Below are 26816 nucleotides of genomic sequence, written 5' to 3' on the forward strand. Positions count from 1 at the left end.
AATATGAAAAATCCAAATGATCAAACAATTATTGAGAACATTACCTCAGAAATTTGTTTTAAAATCATACAACCCTAAATACAAGTAGGCCTACAAGTCTTACAGTTTACTAGCCTACATGAAAATTGTATTTGGCAAATGGGAAAGGCATAAACAAAAAGGAACAACAACGCAAGAATTCTTTGAAATTCTATGGTAAATGTACATTTTAAACATTTACCACAACATTTTAAAGAATTTTTCCTTTGTGAAATGTTCTTTTGGCAAGTCCAATTTTAATTTCTAAATTGAAACATTTTACAATTGCATTATATTATTCTAAGAACCAAATCAAATTAAGTATTATTAAAGCATTTACCGTGAAGTAATTCAATTTTTGCTTGATATGTTCATTTTTTCTGGTGTTTTTTACATCAGTGATCTGATCTCACTGTCTGAAGATCTGACCATCTGGAAATGAGGAGAGGAAATTTGATTAATACAACCCGAATGAAACAGCAAAGTGAGCCCTGATGTTTGTGTCCGGGGTGATTTCTAAAAAGGGGATTGTGTGGATGATGTAATCCAACTAATAATAGAACATTTCAGGCTTTATTCTGTCCTGTGGTCTGTGCTCTTGTGCTTCATTCTGGCCAGACAGTGACTGAGAAGAAATCTTATTTGAGCTGTGCTGTCAGCTCCTAATCACATTTCCTGCCTTCTGGGCTGCTGGCTCTATCAGGTCAGAGTAGGAAAGGAAACAGTGCAACAGATATCACTGTCTTATTACAAGACTGGTTGTCTAGTTTCAAAGCACAATTTACTTGAATGGTGTCTAAATATAAACATGACAAAACCTCTCTTTCTGTCCTATTTTCGTGTCTTGTCATTTGATGTATTTGTTAGTCCCAGTTTCTGTTTCATAGCATAGTTTTTTTTCTTTTCTAAAATAGGATGCTATTCATTTCAGAATGCCTTAGGTATGTGATTTCATGAGCTGATTAATTGTTATCGAACTACTAATGTACTTTATATTCACCAGAGGGGCATAAGCCAAATTAAACGGCCTTAATTGCTGAAGGGACCGCTTGTTGAGTTCAAATTTTGTATCTATGAAGAATGATTAGGATTAAAAGACTGAACAATCTTTCACTGGAGGTTACTGAGTCCCTCATTATGGTTGCTTAGCATTGCCCCCTGTTGTACTGCAAGCAGTATTACACTCTGACCCACCCACTGGCTTCAATAATGTAATATATAAAAAAAAAATCTAAATCCTTGTGAATTTTCAATGAAGGCTGGTTTACATACCAGTGTATACCAGAGTGGATGTAAACAAGAATCAAACACCAAGTGTGACACCAAGAATAAATGTGCACACGTATACTATAAAATAACAAAGCAGGAATATTTAAGTCTCTTATTTTTTCATCATTTTGCCAGTCTTTCCACAAAAGGTGAGCAATTAAGGTATTCTTTTCATCCTTCAAGCAGTATCTTCTGTGCAAGTGCGTGCATGCATGTGGGATGATAGATGTTGTCTGTCAAATGAAGATAAGTGGAAAGAAATTAGCTATCTATTTTATAATTAGCTATCTAATTAGCTATCTAGTAACTAGCTATATATATATATATATATATATATATATATTACTAGAATATTAGTAGAATTGTTGGGGCTTTGTAAACTATAGAGTGTTGTCTAGATCTACTCCATCTGTAAAGTGTCTCAAGATAACTCTTATGATTTGATACTATAAAATTGAATTGAAATTGAATTGAATTGAATTGAATTGAGTTGAATTGAATATATATATGTATATATATATATATACATATATATTTTATTTTTTATTTTTTTCTATTTAACCAGGTAGGCCGTTGAGAACAGGTTCTCATTTGCAACGACGACCTGGCCATGAAAAGCATAAGCATGCAAGACAACATACAGTTTCACATACAATAAAATACAAGAAAACAGAAGTAACAGTTACATGCAGAATGTAGACTGATGAGTCAATTTGCTTGATTTGGAGAAATAAAATCATTAAAAACCGACAAGGTGAATGACAAACACATCTTATTAATTTAGAGAAATATTTGAACAGAGAGTTTGGGGTCTGTAAAAATATCATCTTAATTTTCTATAGAGCAACAATATAGTCAATTCTTCGGTAAGGTATTACCAGCTGGTTTGGAAATTTGACAGTCAAAACCAAAACTCAGATTTTGAATCTGGTCAAGACAGCAGGCAAAATTATGGGAACACCTGCACCTTTCAACCAGCAGGAGCTTTTTGATCAGGCAACAATCAGGCAGGCTAAGATCATTCTATCTGATAACTCTCACGTGTTGTTTTCAGAGTTTGAGCTATTGAACTCAGGAAAGAGGTACAGGGTTCCTCTGTGCAAATATAATAGGTATAAGCACTCATTTGTCCCTCTCTCAGTTAACAATGCAATGAATGTATGACCATGAATTTATTAATGTGTATCTGTGACTGAATGTATGTATGGATATGAATGAAGGAAATAATGCATATTTACAATGGATTGTAAGGATATTTATGAATGGATAAATGAATGTTTTTTAGGACTGAATGCATGGATGCTTATGGAAGTAAGAACGTTTGTAAGGCATGTATGGTAGAACAGAAGAATGTAGGAAGGATGGCTTTGTTTTTTGCACAAGTATTCTATAGAAATTGGTAATTTGCAATTTGCACAGCTCTTTGAGTAGCCTAGATGTTCAATGTACATTTGTCTTCTGTTTTAACCCTGTGCTTGTTGTGTGTCTCTGTTTTAACTCTTGCAGCAATTTCTCTGTGTCCAAAACAAATTTCTCAATGGGGAGACTAATAAAGATACTTTGACTTTGAATTTGATACAATAGGCTACATAAAGTGCAGATTTTGTAGGCGTTACAAAGCCGGTGCAAAGTGAGTTGTAAGTAAGTCGGAGGATATGCAAAAGTGATAAGGTGATAGGAAAACTGCTGTGGTCTAGTTAGTGATGTAGGTCAGTGATTACACAATAGGTATAAAATGTATAAAATGCTGAATGTAGTGAAAAGTCAATATACTGTTAGTGCAAATAGTAGTCTAGGTGGTAATGTAGATCAGGAATAACACAATATGCATGAAAAGACATACTATAAATGTTGAAAGAGTCAATGTAAATATGAATAGAGGTGGAAGGAAAAACTGTTGCTGCCAAAATAGCAATAATTCAATGGCACCTTGACTGTGTAAAACATGTCAAATTTTTGGCACAAAAGTCTTAACTCAAGGTTCACTTATGCATTTGAACACTCTCAGCTAAGAGATAAAGATTTTTGTTTTATTTTTTGTGTGTATGGTGTGTTTCTCCTTCTTTTTTATTGACATGTTTTTCACACCTGCTTGAGTGCTCTCCTCCCCTGAGTTCATCCTGACCCTGTCTGCTGCAAAGACATCATTTAAGAATTGTGTGATCACTACAGTTGGTCTCTATTACTGTATAAATGTTTCATCTTGTCCCTTTCACATCTATTACATATAACCAAACACATCAAAATTCGACTTTACTGCTATGATATTATTCTGAATATCATCACAGACTCCAGCTGTACTTCTAATACATCGTTTGGGGTCTTTAATCTCTCTCCATCTGGTTCGCTCTCTCTCCCTCCCTCTTGTGTCATCACAGCCACCCTCCTTTTCTTCCCCTCACTCATGCACCAGTGAGGTCTGTAGGTCTGTGCAGTCATACTGTGGTTGCTCAGTTGCTGAGAGACTTTTGGTTCCCCTATACTAGGAAACAAGAAGAAGAAAACAACGCACAAGAGAGAACATAAGGTAAGATCTTCAAGGGTTATTTTATTACAAGTTTCAAATTATTTTTATTTATTAATTTTATTTGTTAGGGACCATGTACAATTTTTAACATAAATGTTGCTATTTGATGCATTGTACCAGAGTTAGCCTTAGGCTAATTTATATCTGCAGTCCCTAGGCAGGGCACAATTTAAATCCAACAGTAAAAACACAACAACATCTGACAAAACAACAAGAAAGATCACAAATCCTACATCAATATAATGCACATTGTGACACACACACACACACACACACACACACACACACACACACACACACTCAGACACACACACACACACACACACACAGACAGACAGACACACACACACACCTGTTCAGCACCATGTTGAAAACAAGAAAATAAAGGAAATAAAAGTAAAAAAAAAAAAGCAGGATGTTAGTGGTTGCAGAGTTGATTGGCTTTTAAATGTTTTAATTGAAATTTGAAGCTTCTGATGGAAAATCCAGTGACAGTAGTAATAATTCTAGTAATGCAATTAATTTGTTTAAATTTGTAGTTAAACGGATGGTGATATCTCTGTGAAATTAGAATTGTTTTTGTCTTGTATTCAATATGTGTATTTATGCAGTAAACCAGCTGCATTTGACCTATTTTGTACTGCTTCCATTTTCTGCTTTTACTTCAAAACGAGTAGTGAATTAATTTTTTTTCTACTTGTGCAGGGCTCTGTTATATTTTGAAACAATTTGGCACAGTGAAACAGTGACTCAAGGGGTTATTGCCACATACTATTTCAGTGTGCATGTCGCCAGTGACTAAAACTGATACCGGCGTGTTTTTTGAATGTTACATTAAGTTTTATGTATGTGCTGCTGCTGCTTTCTTGAATAGGCAATCTTTTCTTTTTTAAAGAATAACTGGTTCTTAAGAGTCAAAAAACAGCAATTTGGCAATCCAGATTATTGTCCCTTCAGTCAATAAGGGCCTTTCTGGAAAGTAATTTTACTTGCATTACTTCTGCTCGCATGTGCTTTGCTTTTCATAACGCAGTCATATTTGCAATGAAAAACCGAAACTATGGTCATTGGAAATAGAATAAACGGAAAACAATGGGTTGAAAGGCACAGTGACCTGATTAGGTGAAAGTGTTCCCTTTAATCACTTATACTGCATCATATTTAAAAGCCTACTACTTTCCTTGATGCATTTTAATGTTGCTTTTTATGTGATTTATTCAATGATTCTCTGATTTACATTTATTTTATGCGTTTGGGTCATGTTTTTGCCTGTAAAATATATTCTTTCTGTATAAGCTGCTCCGTAATTAAAGGCGGCCACTCTCTGTTTATCACAGCATTATTTACTTTAATGAAATCCTCTAACAGCGACGTCCACACTTAGTTTAATCTATTGATTGCATACAGGTGATGCACTCTACAGGAGATTGTTCATCTCTGTGGTGACCTTCACCCACCGATTCACTGCTTTGTTGCAACACAATCCCATTTAATTCCAAAAGGGGGCAGTCTTCATCATGTTAAATTAGTGCTCTTTATTTAGATATAGATTATGTTAAATATGATAATAGGCCAACAACATGAGTTTGCTATAATGTTCATTTGCAGATAACTGAATGCACTTACAGAAAAATCCCTGCCAAAGTGATTGTGAAAATATGGATTAAATATGAATTCTCTGACTAGCTCAGTTCATTTATAAAATCATTTAAATTACAGAGAATGTCTTGCAGATATTTTTTAAAAGTTTCATTGGACACACTTGGTAAAAAGACAACAGCATCATACATGGCTTTAGGCTACCATGCTCAAACATTCATGAGATATGTGCATTTAAACATTTTTTAAAACAAAATCCGGTCATTGTTTCTTGAGAAGTGGTTTATGGCTTGCTTTAAACCATGGCTCCTTGCGACTAATTCCTTCAATAACAGCCCCAGCAGATTCTGTAATGATTATTTTCTGTTTGCCCTGATCTTTTAACGACTTTCTGTCTTCACTCATAAATGTTAATGTTCCTTTTAAGCACCAATTTCAATATTGACATAGAGAGGAAAAGACATCACGTTGCCTACTCTATTTGTTTCTCCACAGGAAGATGCCTGTTTCATCCACCTAATCTAAAAAAAGGTTTGTTGTCAATAATATAATGACACAATAACCATGTGGATAAAATCTGATTATATCATTTTTTTCTTGTATTGTTTTTCCTGTATGTTTGGATTTTGTTGTATTCTTTCTGTCTTGCCTAACACATTTACTCCAGTTATCTTAATTCAGTTGTTGTATTCTATTCTAATTTTCCAACCTGGAACTCTTACAAAAAATAAGTTTATGATGAAAGCAATTCTTTAGAAGTATTTTATATGCTTTGGAAGTTAAGGTAAGAGTGGAAAAAGTGAAAGCTGCAGTACATTTTTTTTTATTTTAAAATTGTTTTGCTACAGATATGTTCAGTGTTTTTGTGTTAATCCATAAAAAATAAATTAAAATAAACTTGCTGTATTTCCTGCAATAGCGTTGGCCCAAGCAGTAACTGAAATGGAGGAATGGGAGATTCCCACTTCTTTAGGACCCACAGAAGCCAAAGAGAACACCTCATCACCAATAGGTATGCACCCTAATATATATATATATATATATATATATATATATATATATATATATATATATATATATATATATGGCTCAAGATAATGTGGGTGTAAGTTAATGCAATACTTGCATTTATAATGGAAGTTGTAGTTTTAGTACTTGCTCACTCAATCTGTCCTGATATCAACTTGTGTTTTTCTCACAGTTAACAGGTCTTGTGAGAATCTGGAATGCTACATGGTTCTCACCGAGGCAGAGAAGACAGCCATCGGCTCCATCTGTTTCCTGGGAGGTCCTATCACACTGCTGGAAAATGCTCTTGTGTTGGGAGTGATCGCCGCCACAGCCACCCTGCGGCAGCGGCCTTCATATCTGTTCATTGCCAGCCTCGCTTTGGCTGATGTCTTCGCCAGCTGCTTCTTCACTACCAGCTTCCTGGATTTTCACCTCTTTCGCCGCAGTGATGGCCCCACTGCCTACCTCTTCAAATTAGGTGGAGTCACCATGGCCTTCACCAGCTCAGTGGGGAGTTTACTGCTGACCGCTCTGGATCGCTACCTCTGTATCCACCAGGCCTGCAGCTATAAGGTGATGCTTACCCGTCGGCGAGCCCTGCTGAGTCTGCTGATCCTCTGGAGCGCCACCATCTTCATCTCCTTCTTGCCTTTGATGGGCTGGAGGTGTCCCACAGTGCTTTCTCCACCCTGCTCAAGCCTGTTTCCCTACATCAACCAGGGCTATCTGGCATGTTGGACCAGCTTCATACTGGTGCTTCTGGCTCTCATTTTGTGGGCTTATGCTCTCATCCTGTGGAAGGCCCACCGCCACGTGTCCTCCATGACCAACCTCCAGGGAGCAGCAGGGACAGGCCAGGCCCGCATGAGGATGGATATCCGTCTAGCACGTATGTTTGGCCTGATCCTACTCATACTGGTGGGCTGCTGGCTTCCTGCACTCTCCTTCATGTTAGTGGATGTCTCTGTGGTCTTGACTCACACCCAACAGAGGGCCTTCGCCTTTTGCAGCACCCTCTGCCTGGTCAACTCTGCAGTCAACCCACTACTGTATGCACTGCGCTGTCGAGAGCTGAGAGTTGCTCTGCTGCAGTTGCTACAAAGGCTGTGTGAAACTGGGAGGTGTAAACAAACTACAGACGATTTAACCTCACAATTACCCTCCAAAGAAGACAACAACTGTACTGCCTTCACCGAGAATAATGAGATGCCCAGGACCCTCCGATCAATCTCAGAAATGGTGAACGATGAGAAGAAGAACTTTAGAGAGTGAGTTGGAATTAAGGAGTACCTGTAGCGATAGATAAGCGTCTGGCAGTGTGCTTGGTGTGTAAAATCAGACCACAGAGAACTTCACTGTAGATTAAGAATGACATCTTCAATACATATGAGCAGGGTTAATTCCATCACATTATTAGTGCCTGCAAATAATTTAAGGCTATTATGTTAAAGGCTATCAAACAATAACTCTTGTATATTGTGAGTAATTACAAGTGCTTCGGAAGATCAGAAAGTCTACATATTGTGTTTTACTTGCAGTTACAAGATACACTGGAACGACAGCTTGTAAGGAGAAAACATTCACCAAAATATTTTGTCACCATAACACATTACTTGAGTCATAGTCTCACATTGCCAGACCTATCTCCACAGCGCTGTGGAACTTAAATCATAACAATAAGTATAGAACAGATTCCATTGGTATTAAAGCCTCTCATCTTTAGGTATTTGTTCAAGTCAGACAAAAAGTTCAGTGCATGTTGGACTGGAAGTGAGACAATGTCATGTGGCCATCTAACCTGTAACCTTTGACCTCTCTGCCTCCCATGCCAGTGCTTTAACACTATCACTCTTACACTGTGTCCCACGAACTTAAGTGCTGACTTAACTTCTGGGTTCACCACATGGCAGATAGGTGGATTTGTTGTTTGTATGTTTATGTTTGAGTATTTGTCCCTGAGCATGCAGGAACGGAGGACCCTGTGGTGTGCCTATCCCATCTGCACATGAATGCCAGGACTCCACAAAAGCCCTATGCACGGGAGGATTTCACACAATGTTCACTGCATGAATCCAAGCAGTGTCCTGAGGTAAATGGAGCACATGCCAGGAAGAGAACGAGCACAGACACTAAAACACTCTTTGCAATAGTGGCAACTGGCGGCTGCAGTAAAGCACATTTTGACATCCACTTAAACTCACGGGTTCACACGCTTGACAGAACACGTTTCAACCGCTATATGAACTGATTAAATAATAATACTTAACCCTACTCTATTTTGACTCATTATATGTTTCTTTTTAAGCAAATTCCATAAGGAAATCTTACTCTTTGTCTGTCATCCTTAATCATTGTCAAGTGACCAAACTAATCAGCAGTCTGCAATAATTTGTAAGGTTCTCAATCTTCTGGGTGAGTCTTTGCTGCCAGAGGTGACTTGCTGGATACTGGGAGTGCCATACCAAAAAGTCAGCCAGAAAATACATATTTCTTTGGGGACAAGAGATGGAAGAAGGGGGAACTGAGTACAGAACAATGTAGAGGATGATTATATACACTCAGTTACTAGCTTATTATTGGGTTTAATAAAACAGACTTGTAATAAATTCTACCTTTATAAAGGTTATAATGTTCAGATCTTTGTTGAAACTGTTGATACTGTGAGGAGGCATTTGCATTATTTAGTATACCCCATTTATATGAATTACCTCTCAGTATAATGCAATACAATTCAACTGCCTCTTAGAAGAATACAGTAGATAGCTCAGTGGATAGGTCTGGCAATGCGAGACTAGCTCAATGGAAAATCAAGAATATTGTTCATTTTCTTTTACTGCTTTTACGAGGAGATGCTTGATTGCACTTTAATTGATATTGCTGAATACTTAGCACTTCAGTATAAGCTACTCTAGATGCAAGCTACATACTGCATAACAGTAGGCTGCATGTTTACTTCCTCAAGGTTATTTGATAACAGTATAACTGCATAAGACTTTGTTTGTATTTACCTACAGTAATTTGTTATGCATTAACAAGCCGGGACCTTCCTGTTAAAAGATTTTCAATCCCGTTGAGACAGTGATTATCAAATTTTTTTCTTCCAATCAACAGAGTTCTATGTTCAGGAAAACTTCTTGCACATGTAACAAACGGTCACAGCCAGATGAACACCAGTAGTGGAGACTGCAGCACATACAAATCGATAGGTTATATATTACATTACCACCTTCAAAAGGTTACTTAAAACAATAGACTGCAGTGAGGTTGTGGCTGGTTGTTGATGCATGCAATACAATAGGAGTGGTATGGAGCATGTAGCTGATAACACAAAGCAAGATAAGATCAGGATGTAATCTCTACTTACGATACAAATGTGTTGTGCATACCAAACAATTCAATTCTTATTTGCAGTCACAGTGTATAGTATTGTAATTGAACACTTTGCCGGGGGACTTTTTTTTTTCCAGGTCATTATCACCATGCAGCAACACTCTCTTTTGTAAAAGGGTAAGCCTATCTGGCTAATATCCATCAACGATATATCCACAAACGTTGTGTTTAATTTGCAGTGAAAACATTTTAATAGCCTGTTAGTTAAGGCATATCATTTTTTTTTTTTAACTCTGGTGTTTATTTTATTCTGTTGGCTTTCATGTATTTATTTTTATTTTTTTTACATTTTATTGTCTTAATTGTTGTGATTTTTTGTCGTGCTTAAATTGTTTTATTTTATATTATTTTTATTGTTATTTTTTTTTATTGTTTTCATCTGTGTTGTTGTAATTTTGTTCTGTGAAGCACTTTGTGCTGCATGCTTGCATGAAAGGTGCTATATAAATAAAGCTGAGGTAAATTCTAAACAAATAAATAAAAATCTATCTTCTACTGAAGGAGATAAAGTCTAATACATATCTATGGTCTAACATCACTTTGTTACACAGTTCATTTTTAATTTACCCGATTTACCTGACCACGACCACCAGACGTCTCGTGAACCTTAAATTTGAGTTCAACGGAAATCAATCAACAACAACAATAGGGTTGGGCAGCTAGAAATTGTAGCGTAAAGACGGTAAAAGAGAAAACAAAATTGCAATGGATTCCAGTATGTATTACGTACACCGTTAAAAAAAAGTAAGTTTGGATAAGAATTACAATTTAAATCAGTGAAATATACTATACAATGTGTTGTAAATATTTGAGAACCCCCCTCTTTCCAACAATGGTATCGTCTGCCATTGTGACGTTTTAAAATTTCAGAAGGCAGGGTCGGCAGTTGGTTTACTACTCAGAGAAGAAGACCCGTTGTTGTGGAGAGCAAGAAAGGCTCAAGAAATTCGAGCAACGTTTAACGTACAAACCCCACTTTTTGAGGGTCGTTTTTCTCCAACTTATTTTTTCCGTTTTCTTTAGCTAACATGGCTTGTGGAGCAACGTTAAAGCGGTCGATGGAGTTTGAGGCCCTCCTCAGTCCCCAGTCTCCCAAGCGGAGAAGGTGCAATCCACTACCGGGGACTCCTGGTGCTCCGTCCCCGCAAAGATGCAACCTCCGTCCGCCGGTCGACAGCCCAACACATTCGATGTCTCCTCCGGCCATAGGAGGCGAACACAGGCTCACTCCAGGTATACAGTTAAACTAGATTTAACGTTTTTTTTCCTGCGTTTCAGGGTGGGTGTCATGGGGGAGGGGGTTTGGGTGGAGTGAATTGGATAGCTAACGTTAGCTAGCTAGCTAGTTGAGAGAATCAGAATGGGGGTTGGAAGCTAAACGTTAGCGGAAGAGCGTCGTCGCTAAGTTACCGAAACAGATCGTTTTACAAATCATAATAAATCAGTGGATGCGCAAAAGTAGATGTATCTGTCTCGGTATTCGTTGGTGGCATATTGCCAGCTCATTGTATTGTTGCATAGTTTGCTGAATTAGCTGACATAGGCTAATCATGAGTTGCCCATGGAAATATTAGCTTCAAAGTTCTTTGCATAGCTAACGTTAGCTAGCTAAAACATTGGCATTGGGAAAAATGAATATTACCTTAGCTAGCTAGCTAGCTATATGACTGCCTTGTTAAGCTTCGCCTGTACAATCTGCAGCTACTGTATGGACTATCATGGCTATTCAATCTCTTAAACTATTACATTTATCGCTAACATTTATTTAAAAAAACGGATAGGCTTTAAACAAAAGATTCTGCTTGTACTTTGACACATGGGTGATAATCCAGCCTGTTGGCTCTCCTGAGAAGACAAATGGCATCACAGCAGCAGGCACATCATGGCAGGCTGTTAATGAGGAGCTGCCTGGGTAGTAACGCTCCTTGGCTTTAGTGCTACAATTGTCTTGCATTGAGGTGGAGGTTACCATTATGCACCATAACCATTTCTTCTCCTGTTCAGGCCTTGAAGGCATTGTTCATTTCCTTTATGTCTCCCGTCTCCTCTCCCTTTGACTTGAAAAGCTCCGCTGTAAGCGTTGGACGGGTGTGGGGCACATTACCTAGATGTCTGCACTGCGATCCAGTGAGGCTTATTGTATGTGCCAGTCACTCAGATTGAGCAGCATGATAGCAGTGAGGCCTAATCCTTAAGCTTTTTAAATGTTTTAATTAAAAAAATTCTGGACGTCGTTTTTATTTATTTGATCACTTAATGAAATGTCAGAGGATTACAAGATGGAGACGCATGTACTACCTGTGCTAAGCCATGCTGTTAACTCCTAGATTGTCATTATGAGCTCCCCAGTGATAAGAAATGCGTTTCCAATAGCACAGTATATTATAAAGAGCAGGGTTACTTATGGTTCTAGTTAGCCCCCCTGTTGCTATAAAGCATACTGGCTTTCATCTTGACCGTAGAGAAATCATATTTGCACAAATGCATTCCTCACAACCAGTTTTCATTGGCAAGGAACTGCGTGGAGAAGCAGTGTTTCAATTTGAGAGATCCATCCTCCATATATACTCGGTGGCTGTGTGTTGAGCCACTTAACCTTTTATGAAACCAGTTAATGGGCTTTAGAACTCCATAATTCTTCCCATTTTAAGGTTTTTAATGAATAGATTACCAGCTTCTTTCCATAATAATGAACTAAGGCTGGGACAAATGGTAAGTTAAGTTCTGTGCTTCTTGACTTAGGTTTCGGTTGATGTTTGTCATAGATGATTTTCTTTTGGAGAGTTGAATAAGTTGTTACTTGAAAAATGAAAGCGAAATGTGAGCCATTAGTGAGGATTATTTTTATTGAAAAACAATAAATAAACTAACGAGATCATACAGCCCAAATATTGCACAGTGTGCCTGGTGTATCATTTATGAAGACAAAGGCAAAATCATGGTCTCTTGTTCTTGCACTGTAAGAAATAATGTGCTTCATGGTGCACATCATTACAAAATGATGCTTGGGGGCGGTGCACATCGCTCAAAGAGAATGCCAGGGAAGCCTTGGTGAGAGCATTAAAACAAACACACACCCACAGGTGGAGGTGGTGTCACAACTGGCTTCCTGTGAATTGCTTCTGCGTCTGGTGAACTGTGTCATTCTCATTCTGGTTAGCAACTTAAAGTTATTGAGAAGTGTATTGTTTCTGAGAAAGTATGTGGCAGTTCCTTGCAATTGCAGATGCCTGGAGGTGAAGACACATTTTCATGCCCCTGTTATTGCACACACCATTTAGGCAATCTGACATCTGTACAAAAAAATGTATCGCTAGGATCAGTTTTCCCAAGTTGTCTGTGCTGATGTTGCGTATTTAGCCTGAACTTTTTTTCGTTCAGACCTAATGTCTACCTAGCAAACCTGAGGTCCACATACCAGGTATTATACTCACCTTCACCCAGAAAGAGGCCCCTTATAGGACTGGTACTGCAAGCCTGCCTTTCTGCTGTGGTTTGCCAAGTGAAAGCAGTTTTGTATTTAGTGAAAGGTCAGCTGTCATCCCTCTCGCCCATCTCTACCCACACATGCTTTCCAGCTAGGGGTTTGCTAGTGGTGAGCAAGGCTGTGTGTGTGCAGGCGAGACAAAGGGATCGGACTCTGCCAAGGTATCTTTAGATAATTATTTCATTATGTAGATAGGATCGCTCATTCTGTTCTCATCTGCCTTATTCTTGTGCTGCCAGTCTGGGCGTGTGCTTTTGGAGTTAAAAATTCCCCTAGATGACCGGGGAGGCTGGTGTTTTCCTGGAACATGTTATTTATTAGATATGTTCCAATACCAGTATCGGTATCTGCTCAGATACTGCCTAAAACGCTGGTATCGGGAAGTACTGGAGTTTATGCACCGATCCGATACCATGTAATAAAGAGTAAAATAACGTTCTGTGGCATTCATCGTCTGTTCATGTTTCACAAAGAGTTTAACCTGAGCAAGACCGACAACAAAGAGAGAAATAATATCACATCCATACAGGGAAAGTAGTAGGGCTGCAGCTATCGATTATTTTAGTAATCGAATATTCTACCGATTATTCCATCGATTAATAGGATAAGAAACAGAAATACTTAGTAAGCAGCAATAGTAATATATTTATTATTGCTGTTTACTAAAAAAAAAAAGGAAACCTGTAGCTTGTGTATATATACAAAAGACTGGTTTCCTTTTTTAGAAAAAGCAAAATTTTTTATTGCCAAATTCCAAGACCCTTAAAAAAAAAAAGCATTACAATAGTTCCTTTTTCGGTGGCCCAAATGTTAATATTTTTCACCCCATTCCCCTTCTTGCCTCTGGCTCTTTGCACTGGATATGCAAAAGAGCTGTTCACTGACCAGAGGGTAAATGTGACTGTACGAAGCTTACAGCGGGGCTATTCAACTACACAGTTCTGGGGGACATGTTTTCAGAAGCCTAATACACAGTGAGGACCATAGATGTATCTATGGTGAGGAGAAAGAATAAAAGATGCATGATGATGTCATTCACGTGCATATTAAGTAGCCATGCTGTGGGGGAGGAGCCGGTTTTTCTCCGGCAGCAGCTAAGTTTCCAAAGATTAGAAGCAAACTAATAAACAGTTAGACTACAAAACCGACAGCTTTCGTTTTAGCTTGTTGGTAAAATATCGCTATTAGCAGAGTAGCATGTTGTAGGCTAGTTGTGTAAACAGCGCGGTGGACGAGAGCAGCAGAAGACATTAGCTACCTTGTGTCAGGTTGGCTCCGTGGAATGATGAGTACACTGGAGGTTTGTTACAGAGGTGATGTAGCGGCATGTTTGCAGCTTAAAATGATCCCAAACTTTCTGTCGTTTTCTCTCGCCTGTCTCTCCTCTTACACTCTCGCTATTTTCGTCTTCCTTCATTTGTAATCTGGGCCGTCGGTCTTGTGTTTATATACTGTCTGACCTTGTGTTGTGTCCGCAGAAGCGCAAACCTCTTGTGCGCTAGTAATAATCCTCCATGCGGAAACGCAGTGAGCCGTACAACCTTAATTACATTGATTTAACGAAGCTTCGAGGCAAAGAATTTTGCTTCAAGCATTTTTTGTAATCAAATTATTCGAGTTATTCGAGGAATCGTTTCAGCCCTAGATAGTAGTATACAGCTGTTAAAACATAATAAAATATGATGCACTGGTATCGGATCGGTACTCTGTATCTGCTGAAACTCAAGTTCAGGTATCGGGAAGCAAGAAATGGTATCGGGCCATCTCTATATTTAATGGCGCTTACCCACTGCTAGTACCGGCTCGGCTTGACTCGGCCGCGGTGCCCCGTCCTCCTTTTTCCATTGCAGATTTAGTACCGCCTCATGCATGAGGCGAGCGTGGCTGGTCGTCCTAGCGATGCCGCGGGAAACTGCCGTGACCTAACACGACACACACACAGAACGTCGAAGTTAGGGTTGGGCATCGTTAAGATTTTAACGATTCTGATTCCGATTCTTCCTTTCGATTCCGGTTCTTATCGATTCTCCATTCCGATTCTTTGAGGGGTGGAGTTGAAACGGGTCACATGCTTATTTATCAAATAAGAGGAAAGTTTTATTTTGATTCACTGGTGGGTTGCAGTTTTCCCGGGCTTTTTCAACGTAAAATAAAGCCACACTAGAGCACCGCTTACTGTGCTCCAAGGTTGCAACACAACAAGTGCCTGGCCGCTACGGAAACCAAAACTTGCGCATGTTAAATTTGGAACCCATGATCAGATTTGAAACCAAATCCTCCAAACGATTCCAATAAAGAAACGATTCCACTGGAATTGTAATTTTTGAAATGATTCAAAGTAGGAATCTGTTCTCGATGCCCAACCCTAGTCAAAGGTGTGTTGTTTTTGATTCTCAGCATGTGGCTGTTGTCACAGCCAGAAGACAAATTTTGTTTCAAAAGAAGCTGAAGGCAGCAAAAAGAAAACACAGCTGGCTAAACTATTTAAAAATGGCGGGTTTGTTCAGGACACCCCCGTCTGTCTCCAGCAATGATGACTCAGTGATTGGTGATGATTCTCCCCGACCAATCAAAAAAGCGAGTAGAGTCGAGGCAAGTCAAGCAGGTACCATGTAATGGAAAAATGCCAATAATAGGCTGTCACATTTACAGCTTGGGTAGAAAAGTGGGCAGGTCATAGTTTAGGCCTGAATGATTACATTTTAAAAATGGTTACAAATTAGTAGTCCCACTACGGTTTTTGTTCCATGTTCTAAATGCGTTGAGGAATTTTGTATTTGACTACTTTTACTTAAATTGTTAAATTTTCATGTGGACTGAATTGCTTGCTATCATTTAGAATATATTTATTCCTTAAAAAAAAAAAAAAAACATTCACGGGCAGCTTATCAAAAGGTATAGTAAACCGAGATGGGAAGCTTGCTAATAAAAACCGTATACATTATTAGTGGATATTGGTGTTTTTTTTTTTTTTTTTTTTTTTTAAGTCAAGGGAGGAACAATGACCTTTGGCTGCTAGACCACTTAACACTGCATGAGTCCCATCAGATTGGATTAGTCAAATATGTCTGGAAATCATTGAGCTTGTTGATAGACTTCTTTAGTTGCCATTTCCCATATCTGCTGTTTTCAAACTATGAGCGGTCACTTAAATTCTTAACTGCAGAAGGGCAACTTCAACTGACCCATACATCAAGCTACTTCCTGGCAGTTGGGACATTCGAAACCCACCTCCCCCCACAATTCTTTAGCAGTGGAGGTTGAAATGAAATGAGTCAGCTTTGTTTTCTCTCCACCACCACGTCCAATCTATCTGGCCGATCTCCTGTCGTATTCACTGTTTGGGCTGTGCCTAAGCCTTTTAGCCGAGGCTTTCTCCACTGTGTTCCCCTGGCTCCCGGAAGTCTCTGTGATTGATTGCTTGGCCTGGTTGTGGCAGGGTCATTGTTGCCAAGCAACGCCCACAGTTGAGCTACTAGTGGTTGGCAGAGCTGGAAGTGACAGGCAGCAGGAGAGGGTTTTCACTTGTCAATCAGATGTACCCAGGAGTAGTGACATCCAATTGGACCCATTCATTTTAGACTGCTGTCACATGTTGTTCCCTTGCTGTCAGTCTTCTGAAGTTCCATACGAATAAATACTACATGATTAGAATTATACAGAAGTACCAAATAAAGTTATTTTGGTTTTAGTTCTCTCTGGGGCCAGCATGTTGCTCAATCTTGCTCGTGAAGTCTTTGTTCAAACAACAATCTTGTTGAGTTCCCATTTCTAATACATACTGGGTTTCCCCCAGGAAATTGGTAAGCAGAGGTTGCAAGATCAGCAACCCCACGCCTTCCTACAAAATTAACAATGCAAGACTCTCTGCCTGTGTACGTGCACACACAGTTTTTCCTAATATTCAAAACTCTGATTGGGCTTAATCAGTGGAGGGAGACTGCCAACCTAAAGGACTATGTATTATGTAGTAGTATTATGGGAATTAATAATAAAGTGTTTTACCTGATTTGGTCACAAACTCAATCTTTCTAAAGTTTCCCTCGGAATGAATAAAGTATCTATCTACCTAATTCTAATTTATTGACGATGAAAATAATCGTTAGTTGCAGCCCTAATATGTAGTTTGGGCTTTAGCTGTCGTTTCTTGTCATTTTTGGTTAATCTGCTGATTATAATTATTCAAATTAGTTTAGTCTCTATAATGTCAAAATTGCAATTTTCCAGAGCCGAAGGCCATGTCTTCATATTGTTTGCTTCGTTCAAAGACCCAGACATTTCATGTACAATGCTATAAAACAGCATCTCCTCACAATTAAGTTATTGGAATCTGTGAATATTTAGCTTTTTTTTTTTTTTTTTTTTTTGTCCTCAAGAAATGACCTAAATTAAGTGATTATCAAAATTGTTGATACATTTTCTGCTAATTGCCATAGTCCTTGTCACAGCCCGTTTGTAGGTTGGGACGTTGTTCTCTCTGCAGTGACATGGCTTTATTACAAGTGAAAAGCCCTGTGGTAGCTAAATAAACAGGCTGTCAGATTAGGGTCCTGTATTGTTAATGCTGAAAGGTTTCAGACGCCACACAGCAAGAGGAGGGTGTCTCCGCGAAGGCACCAGATTAAAAAGGGCATGACGACATAGAACATGGCTTTCCTAAAATGGCTCTGTAGAGAAGATGCTGCTTTTCTCACCATCTAAACAAGATTGCTGATGAACAGGCTGAAGTGGCAACATGGCTTCTAGTAATCTCCCCTCCCAAGATAAATGAGGCACGGTTCCTCAGATAGAGGCGCAACATGTATAGAGACCCCCTGTATGACTAGAGTAAGATAAAGTCCCTCCGCTAGATTTAAAGGGACTGTACTCCAAAAAATAAATAAACACTGCGGGCAAGGATTGCCTCCACACGGCTCACCAATAAGTGAAATACCTACATTTTGTCATGGCCACATGCACGTGTTGCCGGGCCGGCTATCAAAACAAAGAACAGAGAAGCTTGGATTACAACACACACAGACGGAGTGTGACTTCATTCTCTGCTCAGGACGCTTTTATTCAACTATATCTTTAGCAAATATTTGTTTCCTGCTATATTAATGTTCTGAATGTCGAGTACAGCCCCTTTAACCATATAATACAATGTGTGTGCTGGCTGTGACCCAGCTGTTTAAGTTGTTTCGACACTGGACAGCAGCTGCAGCGTAGGCTTGATCCTAAGGACATATTTGAGGTGGTAAAGGCCTAGTCACTTTCTTGACCTGTCACGTGCACCTACAGTACTACCCTTTTTATGTGATTTAAGCACATAGCTGTGATTTTACATGTTAAGTATAAATTGTAAGGCTACAACTATTATCTTTTGTTAACGATGAACCTATTTTATTTACTCGATAAATTGGTTTATGTCCTACAGTTTGTTTGTTTTTTTCCAACCAATAATCCAAAACCCAAAAATATTAAATGTACGTAAGACCAAGAAGCAAATTCTAACAATTGGGAAAACTAGACCAATCAAATGTTTGCCATTTTTGCTTGAAAAATAAATGATTAATCAACGTTGTTGTTGTGTGTTTTTTTTCATTGTAAAATGACAGTTTCAGTTACAATCCCTCAGGAAGTTTTCTGTACATCCTAGATGTCACTACAGATAATCCTCTTAAGCGCTTTTCTAACATCTAGCACAATGGGTAATTACCATAATAATTTATCTGGGCTGTACAGTACGTAGCTGGCCGGTAGTGGTACATAAAACCTTTTCAATTAGGCTAGAATCACAGGTAATCAATTGTATCATACAGTGAGACGAGTGATATCCTGTTTTACATCTTCTGCATTGCAGCCTTGTATCACACAGATTTTTCCACAAAAATCAAGTTTATTTTGTACATCCACCAAAACTCCATTGGGTTTTTCCACTACCGGTGCTAAAACAATATTTTTAGAACGGTGTGGTGCCTGAATCGATACAGAATAAAAGAGCACAAAACAAGTTGGCAACATTAAGGAACGGGTTGTTCATTGCTAAGGCCATATGGTCAAATTTAAATAATTTGTTTATTAGATTTTAAAGGATTTTACCAGTTAATTGCTTCAACAAAAAGAAGAACCACTAGATGGTAGAAAGGTACTTTACAACAACCGCTTGAGTTTACAAGGTGCAATTGAATGCTCCATTAAGTCTAAACGCAGTGCCAATATGTCACCACGTTTCGGTACCCAACCCTAGTTGTAGCTTTAACGTGAGCCTTTTCACCAGCTGTAGCTTTGCATGGTGCCAACGTCATGAAAAACATTCGGAAGAGACGTGAAATTCACAGTATCAGAACGTCTGTTATGTGCGCTTTGTGTGGGTTTGTCACAGCTGTAGAAAGTATCTCTTTTCAGTCTTTCACGTCTCTACTTTCGGTCTATGATTCTTTGGAACCCATGTTTGGTTAGAGATGCCACAGAGGATGTGAGCATATCTGTAGTTCATCTTAAGAACTGAATGATTATGCCTTCCAGTAATAGTTATATTTCATGCTGGAATACATACGTTCAACATCATATGAATGTAAAGTCTAAACTAATGAAAAAACTGATCGTTTCATTCCTGTAATGAATTTCTGTTGCAGATGTGGAATATAAAGCAACTGATACAACTACTACGGCTAGATTTAGAATTCCTTTTGATAATCAAAATAAAATTAAACGGCATACTTCTGAAAGCCTGTTATTTTGCACTTTATGGGGGTTTCATTACAAAGAGCAAAGGTTTTTAATGTGACTTGCAATGACATCCAAGCAACAAAGTGAGAAAGTCGGGAACGCATTACTTTTGCAGCGCATTGGGAGCACCACTGATAACTGCCACAGGGTTGGAAAATGTGTCCATTTCTGGGTGTCCTGTGTCCCAGTTTAAACAAGTTTGTGTCCTTGTTTCTGTTTGCTCCCTACAGAGCAGATCTTCCAGAACCTCCGTCAGGAGTACAGCCGGATCCAGAGGCGGCGGCAGCTGGAAGGGGCCTTCAACCAGACTGAGGCCTGCAGCTCCAGTGATGCCTCCAGCCCCAGTTCCTCCCTCAACGCTCCCAGCTCCCCACCAGGTAGGAGAATTTACTGTTGGCTGTACGCTAGGGCTGGGCGATATATCGATATTATATCAATATCGTGATATGAGACTAGATATAGTCTTAGATTTTGGATATCGTAATATCGTGATATGACCATAAGTGTCTTTTCCTGCTTTTAAAGGCTGCATTACAGTGAAGTGATGTACTTTTCTGAACTTACCAGACTGTTCTATTATTAATGATTATTTATCTAAAATCTAAATGAAGATATTTTGCGAGAGCACCAACTGTCGACTCTAGAATATATCGCCACAATATCGATATCGAGGTATTTGGTCAAGAATATCATGATATCTGATTTTCTCTATATATCGCCCAGCCCTATATCAGAAAATATGGGACGTAGAAATAAGCGCTGAAAATGTGTAGAAGAAAAATTTAACAATTTAAAACGTTGGAAAAAACTAAAACAAACCTTATGGAGCTTTGATTTCAAAAAAGGTACTCCTGTTGTTATACAGTATTTATGTTTACAATTTATTGTTATTTGAACAGCTGAGCATTGAACCAGGTGAAGAAACCTGTTTATTATTTATTCATTTGATTTTGCAACCGGTTTCTATGAATCTACTTGTGACATGTCATATTTGGCTTTGACTTTGACTGAACATTTGCTCTCACTTTGCGGAAAAAATATCGGGACATATATCGTATATCGATATTCAGCCAAAATATATCGGGATATGACTTTTGGTCCATATTGCCCAGCCCTACTGTACGCACATATACACTATAAACGTTATGGCTTTTTACTCCAAAGGCCACATCTTCTGGTCATGGACCGCTCTAATAATACAGCCTGGCACTATTGGTGCGAGTTTATGGATGTTTTTCTCCAGCCGAACAAACATGCTAAACAAGGTGAGGAAATGTTCCCATCGGTTGATGAAGTCATGACAACACCGGTGTTACTGATTACACGGTAAATGCACCAAGGCTGCGTCTGGCCTCTTCGGACCTCTGGTCGAGCTTTCGCTGCGCGGCTCATTTTGCAACCGGCAGGTTAAGACGGGAGGCGGAAGCTCCCCAAAGCGCTGCCCTTTGGGCCTGTGTGTGTGTGTGTGTGTGTGTGTGTGTGTGTGTGTGTGTGTGTGTGTGTGTGTGTGTGTGTGTGTGAACCATTTTGGGCTGTTTAGCATAGCGACGCTGAGCTCATTGGTTGGCTCACTATCTGGTCTATTTTCACTCCCAACTGAAGCCCGCACACTAATAATATATAATATTATAAACTATATAAATGATTGGATTCTGCACTTTTGCTTTTCACTTTGACACCAAATCCTCTGTTGTCTTGTCGGTCTCCTCAGTTGATGAGTGAAATCTAACTCCTGCTACTCTGTTCTGCAACGCTGCTGAGCGGAGCAGGCTAACTAAATGGGTTTTATTTCTATAAAAAAAGAGCAAAACAACGGTTGGGGCGATGGGCAAGAAATGTAATTGGACACGGTAACGGCGGTAACGCTGACTACCGTGGAAAGCCTACCACTTACAGAAACGTCCCTCTTTTGGTGTTGAGTGCGGAGTGCAGTAACATTGAAGTTGCCGTTTAGATCAGTTTGTAGGAGGGTGTTGTACTTACTGCAGGTAAAAACCTCTGCTACCCAGGTGATTAAATAACATGTCTGCTTTGTTTTGTTCTGGTTAGCAAGTCCTTGAAGTGACAGCCAACTCAGACACCAAAACCATCCAAAAAAAAACCCGAATGCCATCTTTTGTAAGCCTAATCTTTGTAACCGTTCTGAATGATAAGGTCATTCATTCTGCAAGGCCTGCCAAAAGATCCTTTGCTGGACCTGCATGAACAACAAGTGTCTCAAGAGCCAGGCTACTGCTGCTCATCAAAACAATCACAAGGGCAGAGTGATTGTGATTCCAGATGTGAGTTTGTAAAAGATTTATAGTTGTTTGTGCCAAATCCAACCCACTTCTGAAATGGAGAGGTCTCTCTCATCTGACTTCAGTCAAAAGTCTGCTTTATCATCATTGTCTCAGATTACTGTTATGTGCAATGGATGTGTTTTCAGATGGAACTCGAAAAACCGTTCTCTCGTGCTTCATCATATCTAAAAGGATAACTAATCAAATGGATATAAAGTGCAAAAAAAGTGTCGTGGAATAATGATCATGTACGGTGTGCAAAGAGCTCAAAAAGTCAAGAGATGATTCAACATTTTTCTTTGTAAACCAGTTAATAAATCCAAATGTCATACGGGTAAACGTCTAAAATAGAAAAATTGTAATTTCATTGTTAGTGGTTGAGTTTTTCTCCAAAATTGCAGTCAAATATAGTCACAACTTTATTGTTTTTTACAAATTAAGTTATTTACTGAAAACTTACAACGGGCAATATATTACTTGCTACACTGGCACCTAAAATGCGTGCAGATTGTAGTGGATTAACTGTTCATATTGACAAACATTGTACATTTGCTGTTAGCTTCTGCTCCTCCTGATGCAGTTTGATGCTTAAGGCACAATATGGCAGGTTCGGTGCGAGATCAAGCCCCTCTGGTGTTTTTCCTTCTCTCTTTGCATGCCGGTCTCATAGATCACACCGAGTGCACTGTTACTAACCCGGCCTCTTTCTGTCTTGGAGACGGCCGTTAAACCTTCATCCGCGCTCTGTCATCCTCTCCTGTGATTTACAAACCTTTTAAGTCTTTTAAACGGCTCACGGCAGCCCTCAAAGGCCTCTGGGTAAGGATCACCTAGCTAAAGCTGGCTCCAGTTGTGCTGTGACAGAGACATTGGGGGGAGAGAAAGGGCCCACATTGGTGCTGCATGGAGGAACGACCGACGGCAAAGCAGTAAATTTGCACCTGGCCGAGCACCTATTTCAGGAGAGAGGACACTCCTGTCTCCGTGACTTATTGCTGCGCCGGAAATGTGAGCGATTCAGCCCTTTTAATAGCCTATCCGATTTTTGTGTTTTTCAGGTGCCTCAAGGAAGGACCAGCCCTCGTTTACACTGAAGCAGGTGAGCTACCTGTGTGAGCGGCTGCTTAAAGACCACGAGGAGAAGATCCGGGAGGAGTACGAACAGATCCTTAACACAAAACTCGCAGGTAATAAACGTTGCTCTTCAAAAATATATAAAAACTATAAGACCAGTGGCCGGATCGGCTCACTGGGTACAGCAGGCGCACAATATACAGAGGTTTATGCCTCGACGCAGAGGTCCAAGGTTCGAATCCGACCTGTGACGATTTCCTGTATGTCTTCCCCCTCTCTCTCTCCCTTTTCTCACCTAGCTGTCCTATCAATAAAGGCAGAAAAGTCCAAAAAATAATCTTAAAAAAAACAATAAGACCAGCACACTCTCAATTGACCTGTACAGCACTTTTTATGTTCTGGCAGTGAGGTACAGTAAAAGTGAGAAACATCCTGCCACCTCCTTTTTTTGAAGTTATATTCATATCATAACTGATAACTTCTGCAGCGCTGGCATCCCCCCAGAGTTTATATATGCTTCTAGATGCCAAGACTGTAAATGGGCAGGAAACAAGTGCAATAAAGATGGTAGACTTTGGTCTAGCAATTGAAGCAAACTTTCCCTCCATCCCCACTAAGCAGTTTCCTTTTGTGATCACTTTTTGTAAATGTCAAAATAGGCGATCCCACTGTAGAGGCATTGTCATTAGGCTATATTAATGTTTATTTTGTCAAGTATTATTTATCGGCTGCGATTGTTCTGGTTTCTGACAACAGAGAAACTGAGAACTACATCAATGAGAATTTATATTGTGAGTTTGGCTGTATTAAACATAATATAGGTTACCACGGTGAGCACGAGACTGAACGGTAGTTTTAACAAGCTGAGACTCAGCAGTTTGGCCAGATGTTTGCTGTGTGTGCACCGTTTTTGTTGTTTGTCACCTGAAAGGGGGACAAAGCAGGTGCACAAAAAAGACCTAGAAAGGTGGTGTTTGAATCCACACATCCTCACCTTCATCTTCTTCTGTTTCCAGAACAATATGAATCTTTTGTGAAATTCACACAAGACCAGATCATGCGAAGATACGGGGCCCGACCTGCTAGTTGTAAGTATTTTTAAACCATCATTTCCTTCAGAAAGGCAAGAATTCTGTCAAATTATACATTTCTTGTTGGAGCTGTGTTCAGAGTTAAAAGAGATGATTTGATTGTTACATTGTCTGACTACAGTATCAAATCATTTTGTTTCAGATGTCTCTTGAACTCCCCATGATGAGATCCCAGCTTCCTCTCACGAGACAGCTGCTCTTCTACTGCCCTCCCTTCCACTTGATTTTCATTTTATTTCCCTATCCCCCTCCCCCCACCCACCTCCCTCCCCCATCTCAAACTGTTTGGGTGCCATGGTTTATCCTATTTTTAATCAAAATGTTGATTTCTTACTTTCAAACTATTGCTGCTGGCCAAAAGTTAGAAGAATCTGAAAGATAAACTATGTATGAAGCCCACCCTTTTTTTTCCTTTTTTTAACTTTTTTTTTTTTTTTTTTTTTTTTTTTTTTTTTCATATGCTCTTTCTGGAAATCCGGACTAAAGCAAATCTGTGTCAAATCTCTTGCCGGCGCTGTAGAAAAAAGCTTATTGGCTCATGTGATCATTCTGTATAACCTTCAGCAGCTGTATTTAATGGCTCTTGCTTCTCACGTTGTCCCCCTTTTCTTGCGCCCCCCCCCCCTTCAACTGTTTACCTGAGAAAGTGGATTTTTCTCCCTTTTGAAAAAAATAAAAGTTCTGTGATTAAAATCTGTTGCCTGTGATGTTTTCTTGAAACGTATTGTTTTTGTAATCTGGGTAGTTCTGGAGCTTTTCCTACTATTGCATGATCTTCTCAGCAAATGAAGTTAGCTAAATTGAATTGTGGATATTTTGCTTTTCCATTTTCCCCCAAGCCCCTAAAGTATCCATGTTAGCTTAAAAGTTGAATACAATCTCTCCTAAAAATGAAGCAGGTGATGGGCTGAAAATTAATATTTTGTTGATCTATTCATTTTTAGATATTTTTTAAGCAAAAATGCTAAACCTTGTTTCTTTTTTCCTGTTTTAAATAATTATTAATGGAATATTTTTTGGGTTTCTGACATTTTATAAACAAAACCAGGAATCGACTAAATTATTTTAAGTAATAGCCTGTGAGAATAATTGTAAATTGCATCGGCCTTGGTCTGTCAATTTGTTGGGAAAGATATGGTCGTAAATTAGCCTAGAAATCTAGACTCACCCTAGCAGCAGCAAATGTAATTTGCAGCCAGGGTCGTCTAGCAACTCTCAGTTGGCTTGCGAGCTGGAAAAAACAAATTCTGGTCAGGCCAATCACATCGTGTATAGAGTCGGTGGGCGGGGCTTAACATAAGGACGGCAGAGTTGCGGCATTCCCCGCTACTTGAAAACAAAGAAGATGGCTGCTGCTGGCGAACAGCACTTTTTCGAATCGGGCTTTAGCCGCAACTCTGGAAGACTTGGAGTTAAGCTCTGAAGTCTTTCTTGAAAAAGAAAGATGTGTTCGGACTAGAGCTGGGCAATATATCAATATTATATCTATCATGATATGAGATATCGTCTTAGAATTTGGATATTGTAATATACCCAGATATATGTAATATTACCCACTTAGTCATTATCCACCTTACTGATGATTATTTATCTAAAATCTCATTGTGTAAATATTTTGTGAAAGCACCAATAGTCAACACTACAATATCGATATCGAGGTATTTGGTCAAAAATATTGTGATATTTTATTTTCTCCATATCACCCAGCCCTAGTTCGGAGTTTTGCTGACTGGATAGGCAAAAGTTTAATCTAACTAGCGTTGCTCTGGTTGGCTATGAGTGCAACTGTATATCCCGCCCCTCGGATTGAGCCCTGCCAATGGTGTTCCCAGACCCAACATCTTGATGTGGGTCTGGCTTGTCTGGCTTGTTGGGCTAGTCGTAAATAGTTTTGAAGATAAATTTGTTTTCTCAGAGAGATTTGGGCTCAGGTTAATTTTTACATCTGCTAATTTATTATTAATGTGCAATGTAATTTTGATTAAAACACAAATTAATATAAGAAATAAGAATAACATGATCCACTGGCAATCAGGGTGATTAGGAAATGCTATTACACCACCTGCTGATGACATTGTTAATTAAAAATGTATCTAAAATGTTTTATTTTGCGAGCAACCTCTATTGTAAACGTATACAACCATCCCATTGTTCCTAATTGTGGACACTACTTCCACCTTGTGGTACATGTGAGGTAATGCATCATTTATATTAAAGTGGAACTTTAACCTCAGTGCACTTCAAATTAATTAGACGCTGTATAATCTTGAATATGGCACTATGGATCAAAGATGGTCGTTACTATTGCCTTTTTCTCTCCTCTGTGTGTGTGTGTGTGTGTGTGTGTGTGTGTGTGT

At 39.1% G+C, this 26816-nt stretch overlaps 2 protein-coding genes across 3 annotated transcripts; both read left to right on the forward strand.

Annotated features, from left to right (window-relative positions):
• The first annotated feature begins 6355 nt into the window (after window positions 1-6355).
• Window positions 6356-7696, forward strand: cnr2 (cannabinoid receptor 2). Its single transcript, XM_028579907.1, has 2 exons — window positions 6356-6425; window positions 6615-7696. The coding sequence occupies exons 1-2, from the start codon at window positions 6356-6358 to the stop codon at window positions 7694-7696; spliced, it is 1152 nt and encodes a 383-aa protein (XP_028435708.1).
• A 2976-nt stretch (window positions 7697-10672) lies between these two features.
• Window positions 10673-25146, forward strand: akirin1 (akirin 1). Of its 2 annotated transcripts, XM_028581384.1 has the most exons (5): window positions 10676-11047; window positions 20243-20389; window positions 23353-23481; window positions 24385-24456; window positions 24602-25146. In XM_028581384.1, the coding sequence occupies exons 1-5, from the start codon at window positions 10843-10845 to the stop codon at window positions 24610-24612; spliced, it is 564 nt and encodes a 187-aa protein (XP_028437185.1). In that variant the 5' UTR covers window positions 10676-10842; the 3' UTR covers window positions 24613-25146. The 2 variants fall into 2 exon arrangements, with proteins under 2 accessions (XP_028437186.1, XP_028437185.1); XM_028581385.1 differs by lacking the exons at window positions 24385-24456; window positions 24602-25146 and adding an exon at window positions 22167-22294 and having other exon boundaries at window positions 10673-11047; window positions 23353-23474.
• Window positions 25147-26816: the final 1670 nt, after the last annotated feature.

The sequence above is a fragment of the Perca flavescens genome, chromosome 6, assembly GCF_004354835.1.
Source record: "Perca flavescens isolate YP-PL-M2 chromosome 6, PFLA_1.0, whole genome shotgun sequence".
In the NCBI taxonomy this organism is placed as follows: domain Eukaryota; kingdom Metazoa; phylum Chordata; class Actinopteri; order Perciformes; family Percidae; genus Perca; species Perca flavescens.

Coding starts and splice junctions, on each gene's coding strand:
- cnr2 (XM_028579907.1), top strand. CDS start 6,356: ATGGAGGAATGGGAGATTCCCACTTCTTTAGGACCCACAGAAGCCAAA. Junction 6,426..6,614: donor GAACACCTCATCACCAATAG/GTATGCACCCTA, acceptor TTTTTCTCACAG/TTAACAGGTCTTGTGAGAAT.
- akirin1 (XM_028581384.1), top strand. CDS start 10,843: ATGGCTTGTGGAGCAACGTTAAAGCGGTCGATGGAGTTTGAGGCCCTC. Junction 20,390..23,352: donor CGCTCCCAGCTCCCCACCAG/GTAGGAGAATTT, acceptor TGTGTTTTTCAG/GTGCCTCAAGGAAGGACCAG. Junction 23,482..24,384: donor CCTTAACACAAAACTCGCAG/GTAATAAACGTT, acceptor TTCTGTTTCCAG/AACAATATGAATCTTTTGTG.